The sequence below is a fragment of the Diceros bicornis genome, chromosome 3 (assembly GCF_020826845.1).
Source record: "Diceros bicornis minor isolate mBicDic1 chromosome 3, mDicBic1.mat.cur, whole genome shotgun sequence".
Lineage (NCBI taxonomy): Eukaryota > Metazoa > Chordata > Mammalia > Perissodactyla > Rhinocerotidae > Diceros > Diceros bicornis.
In genome coordinates this window covers 80,904,648-80,930,229 of record NC_080742.1, presented here as the reverse complement: position 1 = coordinate 80,930,229, position 25,582 = coordinate 80,904,648, and the positions used below count along the sequence as shown (strand labels likewise).

At 39.8% G+C, this 25,582-nt stretch overlaps 1 protein-coding gene across 1 annotated transcript in view; it reads left to right on the top strand.

Moving 5' to 3' along the window:
- CHCHD3 (coiled-coil-helix-coiled-coil-helix domain containing 3) overlaps window positions 1-25,582 on the top strand; it is a 267,569-nt gene that overhangs the window by 230,613 nt on the left and 11,374 nt on the right. Inside the window, exon 7 of the mRNA XM_058530204.1 lies at window positions 23,449-23,584. Within this exon, the coding sequence (XP_058386187.1) occupies window positions 23,449-23,584 (136 nt within the window). The remainder of the gene's footprint in view (window positions 1-23,448; window positions 23,585-25,582) is intronic.

Below are 25,582 nucleotides of genomic sequence, written 5' to 3'. Positions count from 1 at the left end.
TTTCAAACTTTTTTTTTTTTTTAAGCAGTGAGTGGAATCCTGTTTTCAAATGAAATCTTGTGTGGAATCCTAACACAACTGATAATATGCTACTTTATTAATGTAATGGTAGTTTATAAGCTTATTTACAACCTTTGCTTATTATCAAGAAAACAATGAAGCTTACTTTCATGAATACAGCATTTAAAAATCAGAGGCTAAGGATGATGGCCACAGTCTTATATCAGTCTCAGCACCCAAATTTATTTATTTGGTTGCCCAGTGTTGGGATAATCCTGATTTGCAGTGATAAGTAGCAGCAAATGATAGTAGTTTTTTTTTAACAGCTTGCCTTGCAATCTCAGAATACTCATCCATCAGTCTGATCCATATGATTAAAAACGAAATAAGTTTCTGCTTCAAAGCTGGATAATTGACAATATCTAATAAATCATAATATAGAAGTTGGGACAAACACCCAAAACTTACAGTATTAAAGAACAATATGAAAATAACCTTTGACACCTCCTCTGCCTCATCTTTTGCTGTGCTCTCTCATGGACCTCAGAGATCATTTGTTAAAGAGAGAACATGCCTTATACCTTGATGCTTCTGCAGCTCTGCTCATGCTGCCTCCATAGCACAGCACACCTTCACCATCTTCCTCCTAGCAAACTTGTCCATTTGTCAAGGCCTGCCTCTGTTAGTGAAGTCTTCCTGACACTTCCCACTCCCTCCGCCCAAAAAATTAATTACTCCCTCTATGTTCATTTAACTCATTACAACCCAGTTTGTATCATATTTGTCTGTACCTCTCTCCCTTCTAGAACAAGAGCCCCTTAAGGCATGAGCTGTATCTTAGCCATCTTTACAGCAGGAGTACTCAGTAGCACAGGTGCTCAATTAGAATCAATATTGTTATTTACTAAATTGAATTAAACTCTTACAAAAACTTTTTCCTGCTTTTTTAAATTTGACTCTCAGAATGTTCTCATCTAGAAGGGACCTTGAATTTAAGGTAGAAGAAATCATGGTCTGAAAAGCTAAGTAAGAATTGCAGACTCTTGGGAGTTTGAAGGGTCCATTACCAATGTCGTATATCAAGTTAGAGTGTGTGGACCTCATTCCAGTTGAAATGAAACCACCTTGAGGGCAGGAGTTGTATTTTATTCTGTTTATAGATCTCCCCCAGCACCTAGCACATGTACTGCACTTAATAAATACATGCTGAAATAAATTCACTTAGGAAATTAGAAGACTATGGCTCTGTGACATCTCTGTCCAGCCTAATGGCTTGATTTATCTAGCTGTTGATGGTCTTCATTACAGGCTGTTAATACAGGGCTTATTTCTGTTGGACATGAGCTAATTGCCAGAATTCATCTCCAATACATGCCAGAGAGAAGGCGAGCTTTCCTTTTAACAGTATCAATACAGTAGATAAGACTATAGCAAAATTCAAAATATAATGGAGAATTATTGCATTAAGATTTGTCGTTAATTGGGAATTCCTTCAGTTCAGATTTCTGTACAGTGTAACTTTTTGTTAAGGAAGGATTATTGATACTTGAAAATTTCTTTGCTATTTTTGAGGACTGTTTTTCACTTCTGTTAATGTAGACAGATTTATATATTTTCCAAAACCGAAGTACATCTCATTAACATTTTCTAGTGGAACTTGGAAACATGACATCTTCAAGTCAGGTAGCTCTCTGCCAAGAAAGCCAATTAAATACTTTATAACAAGTTATCTTCTTATGAAAGCCAACTTACCTGCTTTCTCTGTGAGGTCTCTATTGTCTGCTATGCGAGTCTGTATTAAACATGATTATAGGCATTTTCTGAGGCAAGGCACTGATGGAACCAAGGCATGGAGGAGGAAACTCATATACTTTAGGAAAAGGATAAGAGAGCTCTTTCTTTTTCTGGCTCAATTAAAACTGTACTGATTGTCAAGTCCCATTAACCTAGTGGGTCACTACCTTGCATGCATTAGCAGCAGCCAGGGGATCATTAAGTAGTCGACTTGATGTTCAGTTATCCCCCAGTGACAGCATCAAGCAATTACCTATTGGTTTTGCCACAGGGCGCACGTGCAGGCGCACTCTCCTACACAAACCCCACAGATGGAAGGACTCTGAAATTCTGCCTCCTGAATATCTGCAGTAGCTCCAAGGAGTAGCAGGTGGCTCTGCTGGAAAATGGCACCTATAGTTTCTTGCTCAATACGACTTTTGTCCCCAAGGAGAATAGTCATTACTTTGCCTCGGTTTTTTAGTTTCAATGCACTTTGGTATGTTGGAGTGTCTTTTTGGTATTTGGAGTGTCTTTTATGCTGTAAAAACTTTTTCCTTCACTTTGAAATCTTTCTTTGGTCTCTCTAGTTCCAGTTGCTTCTTAATATGCAAGAAAGGCAGCTGTGTTTTCCTTTAAGCAAATATAATTGTGGGAGAAGGCGTCTCTGTATATCCCATGGACAAATACATTATGGGTAATGCCAAAAAAAACAAGCCTGGGACCCCAGAAAAATTACATAAATCTTTTCAACTCTCTATAAAGCAGGTGAGTGCTGCCCTTTATGTGGCCACCTCCTACAACCAGCATTTTCTTTAGAGCCAGCAACTGTGGAGGGCTAGGGACAAACACATGCACGGGAGAAATCACCACCTTTCTTTCGGTTCCCAGGTATAGACAGATGCCCTGTGTGTCTCTCCTGGCTTCTGTGTGTTTTTCAGGCAGCCACATTTCTTGTCATAGTTGAACCTACCTCCATTTTGATGTTCCAAATTATTTTGAGGCTTTTATGTGTCATTTAATCGAATTAAATTCTGGCAAGATTTTGCCGTTCTCTGATCTTCTGTTAACTTCTTTATCCAGGGAGATCCTTTGTGCAAGTGTGGGAGACAATCCTCTCTTAAGCCATAGAATGAAAGAATACAGGCGGAAGCATATAGAGTTATCCTTGGGAGCAGAATGTGGCCCTGGCCCAAGCAGGTTGCATCTAATAGCTTCTTGTTGACTGGAAGGCTTCTGTTCCTGGAATGGCTCGGAGTGATCAGGCGGGCCCATCATAAAGCAGACAGCATAGCAGCAGCTGGGGAGAATCACATTTGGCCCACAATGGCAGGCAGTAAGACAGTGCCCGGGAAGCCCTGCTCTCCGGGGTGGGGGGAGCCAAATTATGATGGTTGGATGCAAGATAGTGTCATTAAGGGCTTTCTGGAGAGATAGAGCAATCAAATTCGAAGCCAAATGAAGGAGTATGTTAATATATGGGGAAGGTACTCCTAAAAGGCTCATGCAGGCGATCTAGTGACTGTCATGAAACTGTTTTAAACACATACTTTTAAAAAGGGTAAATGGTGAATCTGGACCTCAAATCAGCTTTAAAAACAGGTATCATTAAGATAAGGCTTAAACATTGATAGGGCCCACTTTTTTTCTTCAGAAAGTAAAGAGACAGAGTGCTAAGCCCAGATGATTTTTCCTAGCTTTGCTTGCTTTTTAGAGGGATATGGAATGAGTCAGAAAGGGGTATTATCTGGTCTCTTTCTTACTTTCAGAAGCCTTGGGTTTTGTACGGCAAAGTGCTCATTGGAAGAAAGCCCGGCCTTATGAATTTCAACATCACAAAATACTCGGCCTTAACCGCAGGCCCACAGGAGAGAGCAAAAGCACGAGAGTCAAACCCAGCGCTAAAGCTAGAACACCGAGGGAGACTTTAGTGCAAAGGAAGGCAAATAAATTTGGTTTCAGAGACCAACTCATTGTAGTGACCTCCCTGCAGCGTTCTGTTGAGAAGGATTCTGAGGCTGTGTCAAGGCTCAGCCTGGAGCGTCATGATTGATTAGTGATGTCTGTCGTCAGCGCAAGCATTGAGAGAGTTGGCACTTTTCCTTTATATTTGCTACCCCTGCTTTAGAAGCATGTATAAAAATCTCTGTTTACCCGTTAATCGACAGTGCCTAAACCAGAAATAGAAAGTATGGGGGAAGGGGAGGAGAAAGGAAGGAAGGAAGGCTGTATAGTACAATTATTATATCTTTTCTCTGTTCTCTTTTCACCTTTTCTCCTACAGCAGGTTTGGTGAAATGGAATATTAGAAAACAGGACTCTTTGTTCCCTTTTGTCCTGACATGGCTCCTGGTAGGAGAACCCATTTCTTTTCCCTACTTTCAGGCCACCTGAGCATTAGTGACCCTGTGACTGGCATTTGCAGGGACCTGAGACATAATCAGGATAGAGACAACTGTTGGTAAAATGTCCTCAATGTGCAATCGTCTCTGCCATTTTCTTTGTAATGAATAAGAGAATATATTAACATTCCACTTTGATTAGCATTTGTAATAAAGCAGAGATATTAACCTTCAGTGCATTCCTGAAATCACGTCTCATGGGCAGAACCTTAGTTTACAGGGAGGGAAATACGGCTTCAGTCAAATGACCTCTCCCCAAACTCCATATGTTAAACGGTTCTTCCTTCAGGCTCAATATTGGTGCCCATAGCTAATATTGGAGATCTGAAAGTGGTAAAAAATTGATAGTATTTGATAGAAATGAATGTTTTAATTGATTTATCATCATGTTGAAAAGTTTTAATAAAAGCCCTCAGTGCTTAATTTTTATCACAACCACACATAATGAAATAATCTCAGTAATGTATCCAATTTAGATAATCAAACCAGTTATTCAGAACTTAAATTGAAGTTATAATGCTGGCCAGTACTTAAGATCATGCTCTTTCAAGACTCTTCAGTCTTAACTCAGACTGGAGCTGCTGGCTGTGATCAGCCAGTTCTTGGCAGTTTATGTTGATCAAATTAGGCAGATTAGTCTAAAATTTCTACTTCGTGAGATGCTATATAGCCACGGCCATTATATACTTGTTACCATGATATGAAATGATATATATAGCAACACTTCAAATTTTACAAGCTTTTTACATAATAAGTTAATCATATGCAATTAACTTCTGAGCAGTAATCAATCCACAAATGTCTATTGTGGTTTTATGATATGTAGGGTTCCAGGTTCTCATTTATCCTTCATGAGGGCTACTCATTCAGGCACAGGGAACACCATCTTTAATTTCTGATCTGGGTTTTCCTTGCATCCAGTATTATAGAAAAGAGAATCCTTCTATCTCATCGTTTTCCCCTGTCCCTGCTGGTGGACCGGGCTGCAGGGCCATTACAGTCAATGTTGTCATTGCCTGTCTGTTTCAAACCATTTGAAAATGAAATCATCTTTACTCTCATATTTCTCCCTGTTCCTGAATGTCCTTTGGTGGTTAAAGTTTTTGAGGGTGGGGTAGAGCGAACAGATCTCACAGCATGAATGAACTGAAAAGTTATCTGACATTTTTAATTAACACTGGCACTTCTGGGGCTCCTGCTGAGGACTGCCAGCTTGACTTACAAAGTGACATTTATGACACTAAAGAGAGAGAAACTCACTGAAAGAGGCTGAAAACCAGTTTCTGGCCTGTTTGAGTACTGGTTTAATGGTAACAGAACTCTAGCTGTGTAGTGTTGATTATTCTTAAAATGTCCAACTTGTTTTAGACTTGATTTTGCTACTATTAAAGCAGTTTGCCATCAGTTCCCCTCACTGCCTGGTCACAAGTAGCAGCCCTGCCACCAGCAGTGGGCAAATCTGTGCCAAGTGTAATTACTTCAAAAACAGTTCCATTTATTCATAGGGAGGACTGTTGCTCCCTATGAGAACTTAGTCGAGGAAAGAAATGATAGAGGATAGGTTTATGTTAATTATATACCCCATGCTGGAGGTTTAGTTTTAACATGAGTGCAGCTTTTTAACCCCTTTATCAAAAACACATGCAAGAACCTTCTGTTGCCACCACCTGAACACTTCGTGGGCGCCTTCAAGTATGTGAATAGTCACCAACTCTCACATGGATTGTATTCTAAAACTTAGTTTTTAAGTTGGCTGTTGAAAGTGGAAACCCATTTTCCTTTGGAAATAAGATAATAACTAAGAGGTTCCCAGAATAACCTACTGAAGTTTATTAGTTGAAATATAATAATAATAACAGCAGCTACTGGTTATCAAAAGCTTACTATGTGCCAGGCATTGTGTTGAGAGCTTAAACATTATCTCACTAATCTTTACGACAGTCTTAAACACTGAGAGCTGATGAAAAAGCTGCCTCTTAGAGAGACGAAGCAACTTGCCCAAGCTTTCATAGCAAGTAAAAGGTAGAGCCCAGGTTTGGACATATGTGTTTTAGATGCCAGATCCTGTGTTAACCATCTTGGCAACAGCTAAAGTATAAGCAGTGACTGTGTTATGGAACCTAACCAACCTTGATCATACTACCTTATTGAAAAACTCATTCTCGATTGCAGATTGGATGTTAGGAATATTTGTCTCCCCAGTGTAGCACAGCCACCTTACGCCCACACATATACACAGGCTAACGCAGTGGCGGAGAGGGTGCCCCAGGGGCCCCACAGTGAGAGGTCTGAGCAGCAGGTGGTGGTTGGCAGATGTCGTGCTGGCACTGGGAACACTGTGGTAGACTAAACGGACATGAGCCTTGCCCTCTTGGAGCTTATAAAGGGAGAAATGGCTAGTCACCCAAATAACTCCACAATTGTAGTTGTGCAAAGTGCTGTTGAGGGCTATGAGAGCGTGTAACGTGGGAATTGACTCTGAGGGGTCAGGGACAACCTTTCTTTAGGCTGAGATCTGAAGGCTAAAATAGTAAGTGTTAGGGTAAGCTTTGTAAAGGAAGGGCATTTAAGCCGCAAGACCATAATATGTTAAGACCCTGAGGGAAGGAGCTTAGGAAAGGAAACATGCAGGAAAGCATAGTGGAGAGAGATGAGGCTGGAGATGGAGGCATGGGCTACATCTTGTGGGACCTCCTAGGCCATAGTTAGTATTTTGAATTTTATCCCCAAAGCAGTAGGAAGTGTTTGAAGGATTAGAGTTGTAACCTGGAAGTTATAAGATAATTTAAAAGGGGCCCTCTAGTTGTTGTATTGATAATGAATTGCGGTAGAGGTGATGGTGGGGCACTCAGAGTGGAAACCAGGAGACTACTTAGGAGACCTCTAAAATATTCCAGGCGGTGGGTATGGTGGCTTGAACTACGATAATGACAATGGAGATGGAGAGAAACAGGTCGATTCCGGATCTGTTTTAAAAGTTTAGTTGACAGGACTTGGTGACAGATTGGATATTGGAAATGAGAGAAGAGGAGATCCCGAGGATGACTCCCTGATTTTGGAGGGTCCATTTACTGAGATGGGAAAGAAAGAACAAATTGGGAGTAGAGGAGGGAATTCAGTTCAAACACGCAGTACCTGTAAAAACCCTCAATGTACACAGCAGTAGGCAGTTCTGTAAGAAGGCTGGGCTAGAGATAAAAATTTGATAGCTGTCAGCACGCAAGAGGCGTTAAAGCCATGAGAATGGTTGAGATAATGGTGGAGAGAGTATAGAGAGAGAAGAGCAGAGAGACCTCCAGGACATGGCCCTGAGGAACTCCCACATTTAGAAATCAGTTAGAAGAAGATAAGCTAGAGAGCTAGGAGGAAAAGCAGGAGAGTGCAGTGTTACAGAAGCCAGGAAACTCCTTTCCAGAAAGCAGAGTAATTTACTCGAACAAATCTGTGCTGATTGGTCCTATAAGATGTCTACTAAGAATCACTGGATTGGACCACCTGGAGGTATCTGACTTTAGCAGGGGCGGTTTTGTTGAATGGTTGAGGGAAAGCTACTTTGGTATGGAGAGAAGAGAATGGATGGAAGGTAAAGTGGAGATGGCTCTTGTGAGGATAGTATTTGCTAGAGCTGTGCTTTCAACAATGTGATAGCCACTAGCCATGTGTAACTGTTGAGATTTAAATTTATTAAAATTAAGTAAAATTTAAAATGCATCACCTCTTCATTAGTCACATTTCAGATGCTCAATAACAATATGTGGCTGTGACTACTGTGTTGAACTGCATAGATATGAACATTTCCATCATTGCAGAAAGCTCTACTGGATAGCACCGTTTGAGAGAATGTTGGAATCCTAGTGAAAATGACTTAGTAGAGAAAGAGATTGAAGATAGGAGGAAAAAATCCCACTAGAAATCAGGGTAGGAGGAAGGTAAGAATTGGATCCATGTGTAGGAATTGCCTTTTATTTTTTTTTGTAAAAGAGGCCCTCTTCCTCCAAAGTAACAATAGAACAGGTGCAAATCTAGGTTTTATGGAAGATGGAAGATGAGGAGTTATCTCTTGGTTTCTGTTTTTCTCAATGAAAAATAGAAAAATGGCCAAGGGTGGATGGGGAATGAAAGGAGTGAGATTTTTGAGGAGGTTGGAGATGCCATGAAATAATCATTGTAAAGAGGATGAGGGTGAGTTAACCACAGAAATGTAAAAACATGGCAGGATTTAGTGTATACTTATGAATTTATAGTGATTCAAGTTTCCCTAATTATGTGATTTTTCTACAAAAACACTCAACTGGAGAGCTGTATTAAGGGACATTTGTAAAGCAGACATTCGTGGATTGGGGCTGTGTGTAATGGCTTAGATTAATACTGCTGAATTGGAACCCTTAGGGAGATATAAAACTAATGGAGCTCAGCATGGTGAATCCAATCCAGGACGTGAATTGAGAAATGCATTGTTTGGTCTTGCAGTAATACATCATTATCCCTTTCCATGGAAAACATTGAGATTCAACCTCTGAAATACTCGTGTATGAGGCAGCTCATAATCATTTGGAGAATTTGTGTAGTAGGTTGTTGTTTTCTATACTTCATGGTTGGTCTTGTTAATTTCAGTGTCTAACAGCAGCCTAGAATGTTAAGCCAGTTTACTAAATCTTGTCTATCTTCTGAAAAATGCTTAAGTCCATTTATGTAACACAGGGTGTTGAAATTATATGATGTGTTGGAATTTAATACCTCTGTGACATCAGTACTAAATATTTTAGTTAATCAGAACCCAAAAACGAAAGATATCAGAATTTTAAAGTTAAAGAGTAATTGTGTATATATTCCATAGGCACACATGTAGTTCAGTGTAATTATACATCCCTTATAAGCTTTTCACTTTTATTAGCTATAAAGTGCTTTAAAGATGTATCCCTCATTTATGAGGTATTAAGTAGGGAAATATTAGGTGCTTGAATTCACAGTGTACCTGTCTTCCAAAAATTGGCAGATAGTGTTACCATGTGTGATTAGTCGTGCTTAAAAGCTGGAGATTATGAGTAACAGATATGAGTTATAACAGATTACGAGTTAGCAAGTCACCTTCTAAGTTCTGCTTTTCCCTCTCAGTTCCCTACCTTAAACACATCCACTTCCCAAATGCAAAAAGACTTTCTTCTCATTTCCAGGGACTTTCAGAAAATTAAGAGGTTAATATTTATAATACTGTGTGAGTTTCAAAGATGCAGGGCACTGTGTACAAAATCATGTTGTTTGAGCACTTTTTTTTTTAAGCTTCTATCTTCAAACCCTTTTAAATGAATTTAGTTCCTATGGAAACTTATTGCTGTTATAGATAGTGCTCTTACCCATGAGTGAAAAATAAAATCAATTCAGAGAATGATTTTATAATTTTATAACATGGCTTGGTAAGTGGACATTAGAAATATGTGTCGTTGTGCTCTTTGGCTATTATACTGGTTCATCTTAGATTGTGTTTGAAAACAACCTTGCAAATGTCACCATCTGTCCTTCACTTTGAGGCCAGAATAGGTAATTAGTGGTTTAGTAGAAGTTTCAGTGAGTTCTCTTTCTCCCAGCACCACAAGTAGTAGCTTGTGAGGAGGCCAGGGATATGAGAAATATTTTAGATGTAAAATTAATTATCGGAGGTGGAGAGGGAGAAGGAAGAATCTTGATTGACTCCTAGGGAAGGTTGGCATTTTGCAGGGCATACATTTAGTAGGATTCATGTCCATGAGCTTGAAAAAGAGGCAGCTGAGGGCACAAAGACTATCTGGAGACTAATAATAACAGTAGTCTATGCATGAACTGATAACTTGGCCTAGAGTGATGATAGGGGGAACTGAGGAAGGGTTGAAAGAATTTTCAAAGGAAGAACTAACAATCTTAATGACTTCTTGAATATAAAGTATTAAGAGCAAAAGAGCCAAAATTTAATGCATGATGATGAGCTACCAATATTGCTATTGGTAAAAAATGGAAGGAAAATTTCGTTTGGATAAGAAAATGAAAATAAAATAAATTAAAAATATCCAGTTGACGCTTAGTTTAGAGGTCTTAGAGTCAGAAAAGATATAAGAGGACCATCAGATCTAGTCCTTGGCTCAGGTGGGTAAGGTTACTTTCCGTGTATTTTATGAAGAAGTGAAGCCCAAAGAAACGTTGAGATCACACAGCTACTAACTGATGGAGAGCAACTAGAAAACCTGTCAGTCACCCACAAAGCACTAGGAGAACCCCCAAAGAGGGCAGAAGAACTTCACCAGGAACCCTAGAAGAATAGTGGGGACAAAGACCTGAGCTTTGGAGATGACTCACAATTAAGAAAGAGAAGGAGGTTGGGAGGGATCAATGGAAAAGACAGAGAAGGGACCAGCCTCTCTGACAGACAAGAATTCCATGGATGGAGAAAGTTTCTAGGCTTTTTCAAACACTCATGTTACATTTTACTCCCAGTGGCTTGCCCTGTGACTTAAAATATTTGGGTAGTTTCCTTGTCTTTTTTTCTCACAAGGTTGCTGAGATATCAGATCAGAAGAGCTTGTGCCAAAGGTTGACGTGTATGAAGGCATTTTGAATTATTTCCCAATTGACCTTTTTTTAAAGTTTCCTTTTTATTTATTTTTTATTTTATTATTTTTTTGTGTGAGGAAGATCAGCCCTGAGCTAACATTCATGCCAATCCTCCTTTTTTTTTTTTTTTTTTTTGCTAAGGAAGACTGGCCCTGAGCTAACATCCGTGCCCATTCTGCTCCACTTTATGTGGGACGCCACCACATGGCCTGACAAGTGGTGCGTCAGTGCGCACCCGGGATCCAAACCCGGGCCGCCAGCAGCGGAGCGTGCGCACTTAACCGCTACGCCCTGGGGCCAGCCCCCACAATTGACATTTTTGTCTTTTTGTAGACTTTGTATGTGGGATTTCATATCTGGTGTCTTGGTGTTGTCTTAAGTTTTCAATCAGTTTTCTATTTAGTGCCACAGAACCCATAGAGATGGGTTTTGGTGCCTCGGCATCTAGAGGGAAAGCAAACTTTCTTATAGCAATTTCTCAGGGCATACAAAATATGTATAAAGAATAGGACAGTGTAATCTTTAAAATGAATTATTTCTTGATAAGCAACATATGCTCATAACAGAAAATTTAAATATCACAGGCAAAAGTAAATCTCCTTAACTCTATGACCACCTATCCAAGTCTTCTCCTTGGAAGCAACTGCTGTTACCAATTGTGTATTTTTTCAGATGTATTTTATGCATATATCAGCATATACATATTATGTGATTTTAAATTGAAATTGAACTTGAGTACATCATGAGTTTATATTAATAAATAATTATAGTTGGCCAACATCCATAAACTCCTATTTTTCAAATATATTTCATGCCAAGCTTTCTCCATTTTCCATTAACCATTAATCAACCGTTAATTTTAGTGCACGTCTATTTTGGAGAGCAAAAAGAAGGGGCTCAAACTGAAAGTAGTAGGCACGGTGTAAGTGTGAGGACAAGTCCTACAGTAAACACATAAATATGTCCCTGACTTGAATACATTTGCTTTATGTATAAAAGTATGTACTGTAGTGGGAAGTACAGCTTGGGGAATATAGGAGAGTCTCTGGCCCATCCCTTGCTGGCGTTAAGCATCTCCTGGGATGGAATCCCCTAAGCCTTCTAAGATACCTGCATGCTTGGCGGCTCAGCCTCTCTCTGGGTTTACACTCCTGTCTCTGCTCTTCCGTCCCCAGCTCCTGGAGCCACTTGTTAATACTATAAGGAGGAGAATCCTTCTCGCACTGCTGCTTTCCTTATAAGGGGGCTTACTCACGAGCATTCCTATTGCTGTCAGATGATTCATCTGGCTTTTGAGGTTTCCCACCAAACAAACAATTTCCTTCCACTCCTCCTGCATCTCACCAACCTCAGTTTTTATATTCTTCACTGTGGACTTCATATGCTTTAACCATGAAGTCTGTGTTTCTCCTTAATCACACTGTGTCTGTATGGACCACGTCCTCCTTTCTGTCCTTCTTGTCTGTCTTTAAAAGACTGTTGAAAACTCACCTTTTTTCACACGACCTTCACCATTTACCCAGTTTCTGAGCACACCTTTCCTCATTACTATACTTTATGGGAATTCCTTCATCTGCCTATAGAATATGACCTTGCTGAAAGTGTTTTGGCTTTCTGGGTTGTATGTAAATTTCCATATAAATGTGAAAAAAAAAAAAAAGTCTGTCAGTGACGGCACTACCTCTAGCTCCAACCTTTTCTTCTCTCTCCTTCCATGTCCTTTCCTCCTTTCCCCTTTCTGTCTGGCATGCCTTTCCGTCCCTTCTCTACCTGCCTAAGCCCTTCCCATTCTTTAAGACCCTGCTGAAATTCTTTCTTCTCATCTAGGACCTTTCCCAATCATCTCCAGCCAAATTTAATCCTTTACTTTTGTATTTTTACCATTGCCAGATGTACCCCATTAAAGCAGCTCTTATGGGATGGGTGTCTCTCCCTCTCTCCTGCATACACACACACACACACACACATGCAGTGCCTGGTATGTAATAGGCATTCAGTAAAGGATATTGAACTGACCTAATCCCACTGCCTCCGTTTCTTTACTGCCCATTTTCTTATTTCCAGTTTCCTGCTATCTGGCCTGTACCTTATGTGCTATACTGAAATCGTTTCTCCAAAATGCCAGGGATCAAATTCCATGGGCTTTCATCAGTGTTGATTTTTTCTGATGGTCTTCTCTTTCATGAAACTCTGGTTTCCCCAGCCTTGTGACGTTGCATTATCTTGGCTCTTCTCTCCACTCTCAGTTCTCTGACTGTTCCATCTTCCCTCGCTGTTACTCTCCCACACGAGGCTGTTTCCCAGGGCTCAGCTGTCCTTTCTGCCTTCTGTCTGAGCACTCCCCACCATGTCTTGCTGGAGATTCCCAGTCTGTGATTGTAGCACTGCCGTGTGCTGAGCTTCAGCTCCACACTGTGGATCGTGGTGGGTCACTGCTGTGGCACCTTCATTCTGTAAATCCCCAGGCCCAAGCCACATGTATATCACCCAGTCTTCTCTATTCTCTCCTCTCCTTGTCCTGTCAGTTACCACATTCTTCTGTTCTTGCTTTCCAGTGCCTCCATTCTTGCCTATTTTCATAGGTGGGTACTGCTCCACTGGCCTCCCAACCTAGATAGTTCCCACTTCCATCCATCTGGTCTATTCACATCAGATCAGTCTTTTTAAGGGGGCACCTTCATAACTTTACTCTCTCATTTGGAAAGGCCAGTGGCTTGCCATCACCTGCGGAATAGAATCTAACCATGCTATCTTTTGTTGGAAGACTGTGCGTATCCCATTCCCTCCCTTTTCAGCACCATCTCTCACCTTTGCAAGGCCTTCCTTACAACCTGCGTCCCCTGAACATCCCCAGCGTGACTGAGCCTGGGCCTTGGCTCACAGAGACCCTCTCAAATGTCTTCTCTGCCTCTTCATTCAGGGTGTTTTAAAATCCCATCTCCCCTCCTCCATGGACTCCTCAGACTACCCCCCACTAGAAATGATCCCTGCCTCCTCAGAACAGTTGTAGTGCCTACTGCTGCACTGTTTCCTTGACACCATATTGCCTTGTGTTACCTATGACCTCTACGAGTGTGTGTTTTTCTCCCTCCTTTTGTTTCTACACACCCTATACTGCTTCTTCACAGTGTATACCCAGTGGCCACCACTATGATATCCATGTGGCAATTTTCTACCTAGCAGCCCTGCGTCCCTGGAGGTTTACTGTTGTGGCCTTTGCACCCATTTGGGGATTTCCCTCTGCCAGTGGTGGTACCTGAGCATTCTCCCCTTCAAGTCACCAAAGGGATAGAAAACAAACAAAAAGCTTAACTCTACCCATCTTCCCAACTACTGCTCCCTCCCTCCCTCATTTCTAGCACTCGCACACTTAGAGGACAAATCAGTATGGATAATTTCTTCCTTCACTTTCACTAAAATAAATACATTTGCAATTTTTTCAGCTAAGGGAGCCAGACACATCCCTTCCTGGGCATATCTGGTATTTGGATCTTGCTTTCAAAATGTAGTAGGAAAAAGAGTATCGTCTAAAGCAGTGCAACACGCTCTCTTACTACAGACTTAAAATTTCATCTTAACCTAGTTTTTTAGAGTGTGTCACAGCCCTCATTGAGATATGTGACAGTTTTGAAATTTTTTAAATTAAGCTGTTCTTGACTTATCTTAGTATTAAAAGCACTCTCTTAAATTTGATCACAGCAGGAAAGAGGCAGGGGTACTGGATTGTATTTTTATGCTTGGGTTACTTAAATGGAATTTCACCAAACTTCTCACCCCCCAAATCACCCCTCAGCTGAGAAGGAGCATAAGAAATTCATCCCAAAGGGCAATTCTTTTTGAAAAACTGTAAGCACCTAAAAATAGGAGCCTAACATGAATGTGTGTGTGCTCAACCATATTTCTGCACAGGCTGCTGGTACCATACTACTCAACTGAAAGATTCTGTGATTCTGTGCTATTACAATAGTTAGGTTGAATCGATGAAAATGATATAATAAGGCCTATGAAATAAATATTTCTCAAAATATGGAAGGATTATCTCTGGGAGGTTGTGTTCAGTGTTCCATTAAATTTGTTTGGAAGATCTTAGGTTCATTGCAAGTATCCTCTGTCAGAAAAACCTGCTAAATTGACAGGACTGGTGCCCTGCCCCTTGGCTATGCTGGGGACAACCACATTGACCACATCCAGGTCTGAAATTAAGGACTTTCTGCAGCAAGAATGGGTGATGAAGGGCTTAATGCCCCTTTGAGAACTTGGAATTAAAGCTATCTTTGAAAACAGATGCCACTGTCTGCCTAGAATATGCAGTCTCCCCTTTGCCTTGTCCTTCCCCATGGGTTGTCTGAGGTGCTCAGCCAGGCCCTCTGCTTTCTCTCCATCTGACCTAATCTGGTCCATAACACCTTCCCTTTCTTCTCCAGGATGCCTCTCTAATTCTGGTAGATTCTTCTATTTCTCTGTCTACCTTCTCCATCTCTTCCCGGTTCCTTCTATCTCCCTCCTGCCTCCAAGTCTGGGCACTGATCCGGGACCAAATTACCCAGTTTTTTCCTCCTTGGCCATATCAGGTAATAAAGCAAGAGTTGTTACAAAAGGCACTCCTGAATAGGGAGAACAATGAAGGCTGATGAGTAATTTGGGCACCAATTGAAAGTTACCACTGGAGCCCTCCTACCAAATGTTAGCAGCGGGGAGCTTGTCTCAACATCCGCTTATTGTTGCTGGGTCTGACATGGGGCTGCTGGTCTCTGATTATTTCCTTGTGGATTCCCTAGTTGACTCAAAGAATTTTTAAGCTCTTACTACAAGCAGCAACTCCCACCTCTCCAAACCAAACCTGTATTAGCAAATGTCATGAACACAAGCACTGACCTTTTCTCTGAGGGAAAGCAGAGGCGTTCAGAAGGCTTGGGGTCACCAGCTTGTGGGTGTATTCATGTCCCCAAGGTCAAAGGAGGTCTTTCCTCTCCATCACTGAGTCTTTCTCTATAGTCTAGGTACACTGGACGGATTGTTCTGCTGGCTTGAAAGTTGTTTTGAGAGAATCCTAAAGCCAGTTCTCGCTCCTATTCTCTAGTGTTGTATGTCCTCTTGTCTGGAACACTGTATTCCATTTCCGTCGCATCCAAAACAGATGTCTGTGTTTGCTTAGCGTTAAGTTGGCAACATTATTGCTTCCTGGTCTCATTATAAGACCTTGTATACACCTCTGTCTCACGCTACTAGACAGTGAGCTCGCTGAAGTCAAGGTTCACATCTTATTCAGCACCTATCATTAAGTGGATGGCATGTAATGAATGCTTAATGTCTGTGGCTTAATATACTTGTTGTGGGAGTGACTGAAGGGATAAAAGAATGAATGAACCAGCCAACCCTCATATTTTCCATCCTTAGGCCAATTTTAGTGAACATTCCAAAGTAGCAGGATAAGAGAAATGGAAATAACTCAGAGCCTAGAGGGTAAAATAACTTTTAATTTGTGTCGGCAGAAGTTCAATATGTTATATAGATACACATATTTAAAGTAAAAGAAATCCAAGGGTGATGCATTGTGCATGTTCAAGATTAACATTTTCTAAGTTGTTTAATTAAAGCTACTTTACAAAGTCAGGCGAGAGTAAATGCCACACTTTTCTTTAATAATAATAATAATAGTAATGGTTTTGTTGAAGCCCTGTTGAGATTTCAAATGAAAATAATTTGGTGTGTGTTAGGATTACTTGGTCTCATTCACACATTGATATATCCTTTGGAGATTCAAATTTAACATTTGGCCCTGGACATCTCCTCATTCCACAGCTTGGAGGTCTTTTAAAGGGAGAAAGCGAATACTTCTCCAGATGTTTCGATTCTTGTAACCAAGGGCCACTTCTGTGAACTGTGATCTTATTTGTTCCTACTGTTTGCATAGCAGGAGGTGATGTGTCTATCCAGGATACTCTATATAAACTGCTGCTGTCTCCCGCACTGTTAAGGCAAAGAGCTGCATTGTTAACCCACCAGTGCCCGTTCTTATTACAGCATGATTACTTGACATTTATTAAGCAATAACAATATTCCAAGCATCGTTAAGAAAGAAAGGGAGAGGAGGAAGGATGGCTTATACCTCTCTGAATTAAGGCTCACCCAGACTAAAGTGCAACATGTTAGCTGTAGAATTCCATCTAATGAGAAGACTTTGCGTGAGCTTGAGAAAGGAACATCCCATGAGTACTTGGTTATCCTAAAGTAAGCGTGATCTGGAAGTTGATTTGGGGTCCTTCCAGGTTGAGTTAATGTTGACATCAAAGATGTTCTGTGTCCCCAAACTCTGTATAGTTATTGCCTCTTATTACAGATATATTTTATGTAAGTAAGAATTATTTTATCTCCCTTTTTAGAGATACAAACCTTGCAGCACATAGCCCAGATAGGCCAAGGGTACCATGATATGGTGGAAAATAAAAATCGGCCAACTGATTGTTTTTTCTGCCTTATACCAGATGCCTGACTGACAGATCTTTTCAACTGTATAAATATTTCTCGTCAAAGACATGATTACTTGGAAAAATTTTCTGGAAAAAATTTTTTTACTGACATTGTTGCCTTTAGCCTCTCTAGGTCACCAGATTTTAAGAAATTATTTACAAAACAAAAGAATTGGGGCCCTTGTTCTTCGGAGATGCAGCAGAAGATGGCCCCATTTTTCTAAGTCCATACCCTTGGTGGGTGAGCCCGTATAGCAGGATCCCACCTAGGGTTTGGTGAGGTTGGCAAGATGCCTCGAGGCTTCTCTGTGAAGAGTAGAGGAAGAGCTGCCTGCTCAGGAAAAGAAACCAGACTTCGTGGAGTCCTGTACTGTGACAGTGTATTATTGCCCACTGAGCAGCATGAGGAGAGAGAGCCAGCCAATCCCACCAGCCTTCATGTGGTCACAAGTTACTAAGTTCCCACTCTCCTCTTAGGTTTGCCCTAACTTCCCCCATCATTTCCAAATACCCAATATTACTGAATAAGGAAGAAAAACATATTGCAAAATTGGAAAGTTTTTGTTGACCTTATATTCTGGTGTGTTTGTGCTCATATACTAAGGTATGTGAGGCCTATTGGTCTAAGAAGGGTGTACCTGTATGTGTAAGGCGCTGCGTTATTCATTTTATCTGGGATAGGTGACCAGGGGTCCTGTCTTTGGGATTTTCCTGATTTTAGGGCTTTTACTCAGGATCCTAAAATCTAGGGGAAGACTAGCAATGCTTTCCCCTTCCTCCTTGCAGATCACTCTCCTCTCGTGGATCCAGATTACTGAGTTGTGATCCTGACATCTTTTTCCAAAGTCAACAGTACATTAAAATTAAAATATTAAATATTTTCAGATAGATACTGCTCTTGGAAGCCTTGAGTTTATAGGATAGAATTCCATACACTGTCTTGTATCTCTGGCCAAATGAGTGTTTCTGTTACAACACCAAGTTGAATCTGTTGGTTGAGTAGCACAGTGCTCATTATGGGTAAGGATCTGCTTTATCAGATTGAGTGGTTCATTGCAGTAAGTGCTGGACCAGATGTAATCAAGGTCGGTATCTCCTCCTCTGGTAACACTGGAGCCTCCTGGCATCTTTTGTGTTGAGATGATAGACAACATAGTAGTTAACATTCATCATTTTAGGAAATACATGTAAAATAAAGTCTTCTGTTTTTATTTCATTTTATTTTTTAAGATTATATAGCAAAGTCTATATGAAGAAAAATTGAAACAAAGCAAGCAGGCAACTTTTGGAGATGTTTGGCCTGCAGAGTGTAATTGTGGAAATTTGATTGCAGATCAAATAGAAACATCATTAATAAAAATGCTTAGCAGTTATTAAGAATGTCAGAAAAGCTTGAAATTGAGTTGTTTTTCAGATCTTGCACTGTTAGAGGCTGTTTATATTTTATTGTGAAAACTAATATTAGGATATTATAATTTAAGGTAAAATGAAAAATGAAAAAAATTTTAATAGAAGATAATGAAATAACTTTCTTCCTTTATATTGCATTTTATGATAGCTTTATTATAAATAATAAGAAAAATGAGTGAATTATTACATATTTTTAAATATTGGCAATTTGCTTGGTAGGTTTAGTTTTGTGTTGTAAAAGGAAAGTGGAAATCCTGACTCTGGGCTTAACATCTAACGAAACATTTAGTACAGATAAAATTGGAGCTGTTTGCATTGTGCCATAGGAATTAGAGCTCAAGATTTGACTCCACGGCTGTGTTGTGTGCCTGCTTTTAGTGTGGTAGATATCTTTTTTTGAGACCAGCAGATCCCATGAAGGATGCATTGTTGGAACCTGTGAAAAAATCAGAATTCTCTTTTTAGCATCAGCCTGTCTCATATCTATCCTTCTATCCATCTCCTCCCCTCCCTACTTCTTCCCTCCCCTCTCTCCCTCCCTCCCTCCTTCTTCTCTGTCTCTCAGGGTACTTACTGGTCCACATACAGGGAAAGGATCCTTTTTTGTGCACCTGCACTCATAATGAATGATTTTTGTGTTCCCAAGAGCTTTAGGAATTGTGGCCACTAACTCATTGCCATTACATGACTTCCTTAGCCTTCTGAGTGGAGAGTGGTGAGAGAGAGCTGTCGCCATATTTTTTTTCCTTCCCTGAAGTTACCTTATTATCCTTGCCATTTATGTTAACAGGACTAAAAAATTGGATTAGTAATTTCCTCCAAATATAAAGCTCAGACCCACATCAAAGAAGTTTCTAAGACATGAACATAGGAAAGGCAGCAGCGAAACCAACAGATAGTTCTAAAACAGATAATCGACTATAAATGTGTTATAGAGTCTTTAGAGCAGCGTTCTGAATACTGCTCATCCCCGCTTCATTTTTACCAAAATGTTTTCATTTCTCTTTGACCAAGTAATTCAATTTATAGGAAACTATCCCAAGGAAATAATCAGAAACAATGGTAATAATTTATGTCTATCACCATGTTATTTTAAACATTGAAAAATTAGAAACAGCTTAAATGTGTATCTTAATTCTTTTTCATTATTTTCCAAAGTTTCTACAATGGACCTGTCAGTGTCATGAGAAAAATACTTGGATATATTTTCTTAGCTGCCTGTTCAGTGAATATTAGCATTCAACATTAGCAAAAATTGTTTTACCGCCTGCAGAATACCTACCAGAAGTGCTGCTTTTGATTTTGTTCTCTGTTCAAATCTTTGAGTCTCCAATTCTGCTGTTGAATAGTCTCAGCAACCTTCTTGGCCTTAAGTGCCACTGTGGGGAGGAGTGGGGGGTGGGTAGGAAGGGCAGAGGGCCAGCTGCTAGTGCTTGAGGGAATGAGGGCAGAAGAAGGGAACAAGAAGGAAAAGACAAGTAGAGACAGAGGTACACATGATGGGATCTGTTAAGAGTCCCCAATAATTTCAAGTGACTACTCAACTGGTTTTTCCTTAGTTGTTTTTGATCAATATATATTTTCAAGTGTCGACTTTCTTCCGCCAATTCCTTTCTACTAAATATGTTTGTGGACAACTGTTCTATCTCTCACTTTTATATTATTGTTCCAAGTTCTCCACATTTATAGTGTATCTTTCTTTTAACTTTTGTCCTCACCCTTTCTCTTTTAATCTTCTTTCCATATGAAGAAATTAAATTGTTTAAATATCTTTTGCAGCTAAGATTTAATTTTCCTTCTCAGGTATCTTGAAATTCTGCCTTTTGTTATTTTTGCCTAAGAGTGGCTTTTTCCATCAGCAGGAATGGAAGCAGTCAATAAAAATCAATTGCTGACTCAATGACTGTATGGAGGGTTTACCATAATGCATATTGGAAATGTCTTTGAAACTGTTTTCCTCAATGGAGGGTGCCATGGCTTGTGTTTTATGGCCTTCTAATGTTAGGCGGTAATCTCATTTAGCATTTTCCCAAAGTGAAAACAGTGCATTAGGGCAGCATAACAAGCATTGCAGATCAATACGGAGGCAGAGCTTTGCCCGTACAGATTAATCCAAGCAAAATATACCACAGTGTGCTTCAGGAACTGGGAGACAATTATGTTGATTTCCACTCCTCTTTCCCCCTTTCTACCATCTAATCATCAATACAGCCTCGAAATGTATCCAAAAAGCATTTCAGAAGATGTCTGCGTGCATGTGTGTGTACACACACACACACACACACACACACAAACACAGAACAGACTACCAGTCAGGAAATCAAGGGCCCTGGAAGTGAGTAGTATTGATTTGTGGTGATAAAAGTATATTTTGACACATTTCAAATCATAAATAACTCATGGACTTTAACTTGCATGACTAATAGCTCAACTCAGGGTAAATGCTTATATACAACTTAAATGACCTCTTTCTAAGGAGTCCATAGTATTAGATGAATGAATCCCATTGTGAATAGTCTTTTTAAAAGAAAAAAAAACAGCATCTTCTCTATGATGTGCAGTATATGGAAGCTCATTCTTTACACTCTTTTCCTGTATGTTAATGGGGAAGGGCCACATTATCTGGTCAGAATTGTTCTAGTCTTCTCTCCCTCCCCCTGCTTCCTTCCCCCTGCTCTTAAATCTAAGGTATATTGGAGGGACGATGGTCCTCAACACTAGGATAGAATGTAACCCTGATTTCCCATGAGCTAATACAGGCATTAGTCATATATTTGCTAGGTTCAGTTGACCTAATGCTTAATCGTATTTTATTCAATATTTATCCACATGTGTGGCTTACTATAATCAGTCATTGGTGTCTGTGCTTCTACTCTTCGAAGCACAGCTGACTACTTCTAGATGCTGATGTTCATGGTAGAGGATTGGGGAAATCTGTGTCTAGAAAGATTCGCAGACATCTGAACTTTGAAATCTTAAAGAGAATTAAAACTCCTGAGATTGGATTTAATCCTGTTCTTAGGTATTTGGTAAAGCAGTAAGGTAATGAATGAAAAAGTAAAAGCAATGTTAGGTAAAATTTGTGGAATTATTTTTTCCCTGTATGTCTGCTTTCTTTAAATGGTAGTAGAAAGTAAATTCCCTCAGGGGCCACTAACATAGTTTGCATTTCAGTTTCTACTCTGGCAAAATATATATTAGCTTAGTGTGTTGGATAAAAGTAATGAGGAGACAAATTGTCACCCAGGGGTTTCCTTATTGATGAGAAATATTGCTCCTGTGTTCTCTAGGGGTTTTTTAGAACCCATTAAATTTAAAATAATGCTATTTCAAGATTACTATGGAAATAACAAAATTTAAATTTCAAAAAAAGAACTGATATGAAAGACTGGCAACCTTGTGCATTAAGCAAAACTAATTTGAAAAATATACATGAATTTCTAGATTAAAAGTGATAATATTACATATTTCCTCTGTGTGTTTACCCCTTATAATCCAAGTTCCTCTACCATCTTAACAAGAATACTTCATTTTCATTTGTGTAATTCATTTGGTTTATTTTTTTATTATCATTTTTCAAATGTATATTATAAGCTTTTTGGAAGCATTTGTTTGGTACTGCATATTCATTGAAAGAAATCGAACTAAAATCGGAGATTTGTAAGTATAATTAGTAAAATTGTAGCTCAGGGAATTTAAAAAATTTTTCTCTCCACCTGTTTGTATTCTCAACAATTTATTGCATGATTTCTGTAAGAGGAATTCATATCAATAGCTGAGCTCACAAAGAAAATAAGACATAGTCCTTACTTCTTGAGATTTGTATTCTAGTAAATGTAGACTAGTAAATTGCGCTAGACTATAGTGTTTTCACTACTAAGTGCATGGTGCAAGAAGTTAATACAGGATCAGTGGAGTCACCATAAGGGGAATGATATACTGTACCACAATGGGGAGAGCTGGTGAAAGCTGTATAGAGAAGGTTCCACTTCCATACTTAGCTCAGGAATTGAAAGATGAGTAAGTATTTTCCAGTTATATAGGAATGGGTGGGAGTTTGGGTGCAAAGCACTTCCAAAATCAAGAGCAGCGTGAGCAAAGATTTGAAGGAGACATGTAAGAACCAAACCCTGAAAGTGGTTTGGTTAGGCTGCAGCATTGCACAAGGTGAGGAATTAAGACTAGCGAGTGGGGAAGAATTTGATTCAGAAGGACCTGCCTGTTGACCTTGTATTTTATTTAGAAAGCAGGAGGGAGAGATACTGTCTCAGATTTGTGTATTAGAAAGAACCGTCTGGAAGAACCTTCTTCTGGAATGTAGGAATAGAGGGTGAGAGTTAAGAGACAGAGAGACCAATTTGGAGGTCACCGCTGGAAACCAGGACAAAAATGATTAGGAATTAATGTAATGACAGTGACTGTGGAAAAAGAGGACCAGACTGCAGGGTCTCAAACTTTGTGACCAACTGGACATGGGAATGAAAGAGAGAAGTTAGGGCTCCCAGATTTCTGATGCGTCTGGCTGGACTGAAGAGTATTGGCACCGTTCACAGGATTTAGGTTTGGGTTTGGGTGGGAACATTACAGTGTCCAGAGAGGCTTGTGGTGATGTCAATTAATGTAACTAATTTCACAGAAATCATTTACCTTATATGATATCTTTCTTTAAAGATTAAAGAAAATTATTTCTCTTAACCTTTTTTCTACATTTGCAACATTCACTCTTATTTAATGGTTTATACATTCTTTAGCCTTGATCTTTATTGTGACTGAACACCATTTGTCTCAGTGGTCCCTGTGTTTGTTTTCAGGCGGTATGAGTTTCATCCAGTCTGTGCTGATCTGCAGGCCCAAATTCTCCAGTGTTACCGCCAGAATGTCCAGCAGACCCTCAGCTGCTCCGCTCTGGCCAACCAGTACATGCGCTGCGTCAATCAGGCCAAACAGGTGGGTGTACAAGCCAAGCTGCTGGGGCACCAGAAGAATAGAAAGCCCAACATCATGGCGCAGTGGTAAGGACTTAAGGGCTAATGTGTGTGAAAAAACGTTATAAACCAAATTACTCATCATCGTCAAGAATGACTGTAACGAGCTGATTGGGTCATAATCAACTTCCATCTAGGTGGTTGTAGGAAGAACGCATATTCTCCTTGTATTCAAATCATTTACTTGCAGGAAAAAAAGATTCTTACTAAAAGAATACTTTTTCCAGTTGCTCTGAACTTTCGTCCTCTGTTCTATAATAATTGTGTCCTCAAGGTCAGTGCCCCCTATTTCTGGGCCAATACTCAAAGCCAGCAAGGAAGAAGGATACAAGCTAAGGGACCAGCAGCTTCAGGTCCATAAACAGCGAGTAGTCAGAGGGCTTCGTTTAGAAAAACAAAAGACAAACAAAAATCCACCCTTCGAGCACCGTTCAATCTTCTGCTGGTTGGTAGAGTCCACTCAATTGGGCAGGGAAAGAGAAGCCAGAGATGGGATTTAGGAAACAATTTCCATTGCTTTTATATACCATAGCCATATTCTTCTCTTAATCCTTCATATCAGAATAATATGATGTTCACAGGACATGTATTTTCTCTAATTTATATACTTTAGAAAGCTGATGATAAAGCCTGAAGCTGGCAGGTCACATAATTGCCTGTCATTTAACTGATTTAACAGTTGGATGTAGGTTGTTCTGAGAAATGGAAATTGTTGAAAATCTTAGTTCTTTCTGCTGACAAACTCCCTAGAGTTGACCTTCTAACCCAACAAATCTAGCATTTGAGTTAACACAGCATGCCTTTCTGCAGCCTAATTTGCTGTAGTTATAATAATACCACTTAGCGTAAGTTTCCAACACTCTATAAATATCTGTTGGGAGGGTTGGCGTTGTCTGGATAGCTGGAAAATAACAGCAACACTAGCAGAAAAATATAATCAAGATTTATGGAAAGCCTGTGTTGTCTTTAAAGGCCTAGTGGCTTGAGGGTTTTTTCTGTTTCTTGCTTGTCGCAGCACTTGTATAACTCTTAGTAGTATGCCAGAGATTCTTTTCTTTAAAGGTCTTTGGTGGAAGTAATGTTGCTAATGTTAAGTTAGTACATTTTATTTGTCAAAAACAGCTTCTGATATGCTCTTAACAAGCCCCAACCTTCAATATTAATACTAACTGAAGCACTTGGGACCTGTAAGTTGGACTCTTGGATTTTTCTACCTTGATATTAGTTCCATATTGAGGTGGGGGTGCAGTCAGTGCAAAGAATGGCTGCAACGCTGGGATCTAACACCGGTGCCTATTTCCATGGTGTGGTTTGTAACATTACCTGCAGTAGCAAACTGCAAGGGCGTCTGGAGTGTTGACTCTCTCCTGCCTGTCTAGCTTGTATTGTGTCGTCTACACGTACCCCATGAGATCAATGGCATATGCTTATAGAATAAAACAAAGTTAACCTGTGACAAAATCAAATATGCCACATGGTGTAATATAGAGTTCAAATTGTGCAGATCTGAGTTTGTATCCAAGCCCTGCTTTTACTAGCTCTGACCTTGGGCCTTGATTTTTCTCATCTGTGAATTGGGGTAATGTTATCTCCAGTGTTGTTGTGAGGAGATTACATTTATATAAAGTATTCAATAAATCTTGTATTTTTCTTTATTTCCTCAGTTGTATTATTTCATGCTGAAACCAACTAAACAGATCAGCCAAAAGCATCAAATTATTACCCGTGATTCCACAAAAGACTTTCTTGCCCCCCATTTGCAATATAATTTATTACTACTTTCAGCGAGTATGTTTCAGGTGCCTATTGTTTCGTGACTCTCATTTTCAAGTATTAGAGAGTGTATAACACCAGGTCGTATTAAAAAGATTCATGTCCCCAAAACCTTTTTATCCTAAGATGGCCAACACTGAAATGGGCAAGAGCCAAGAAACAATACCTTGTATTTTTATAGTACTTT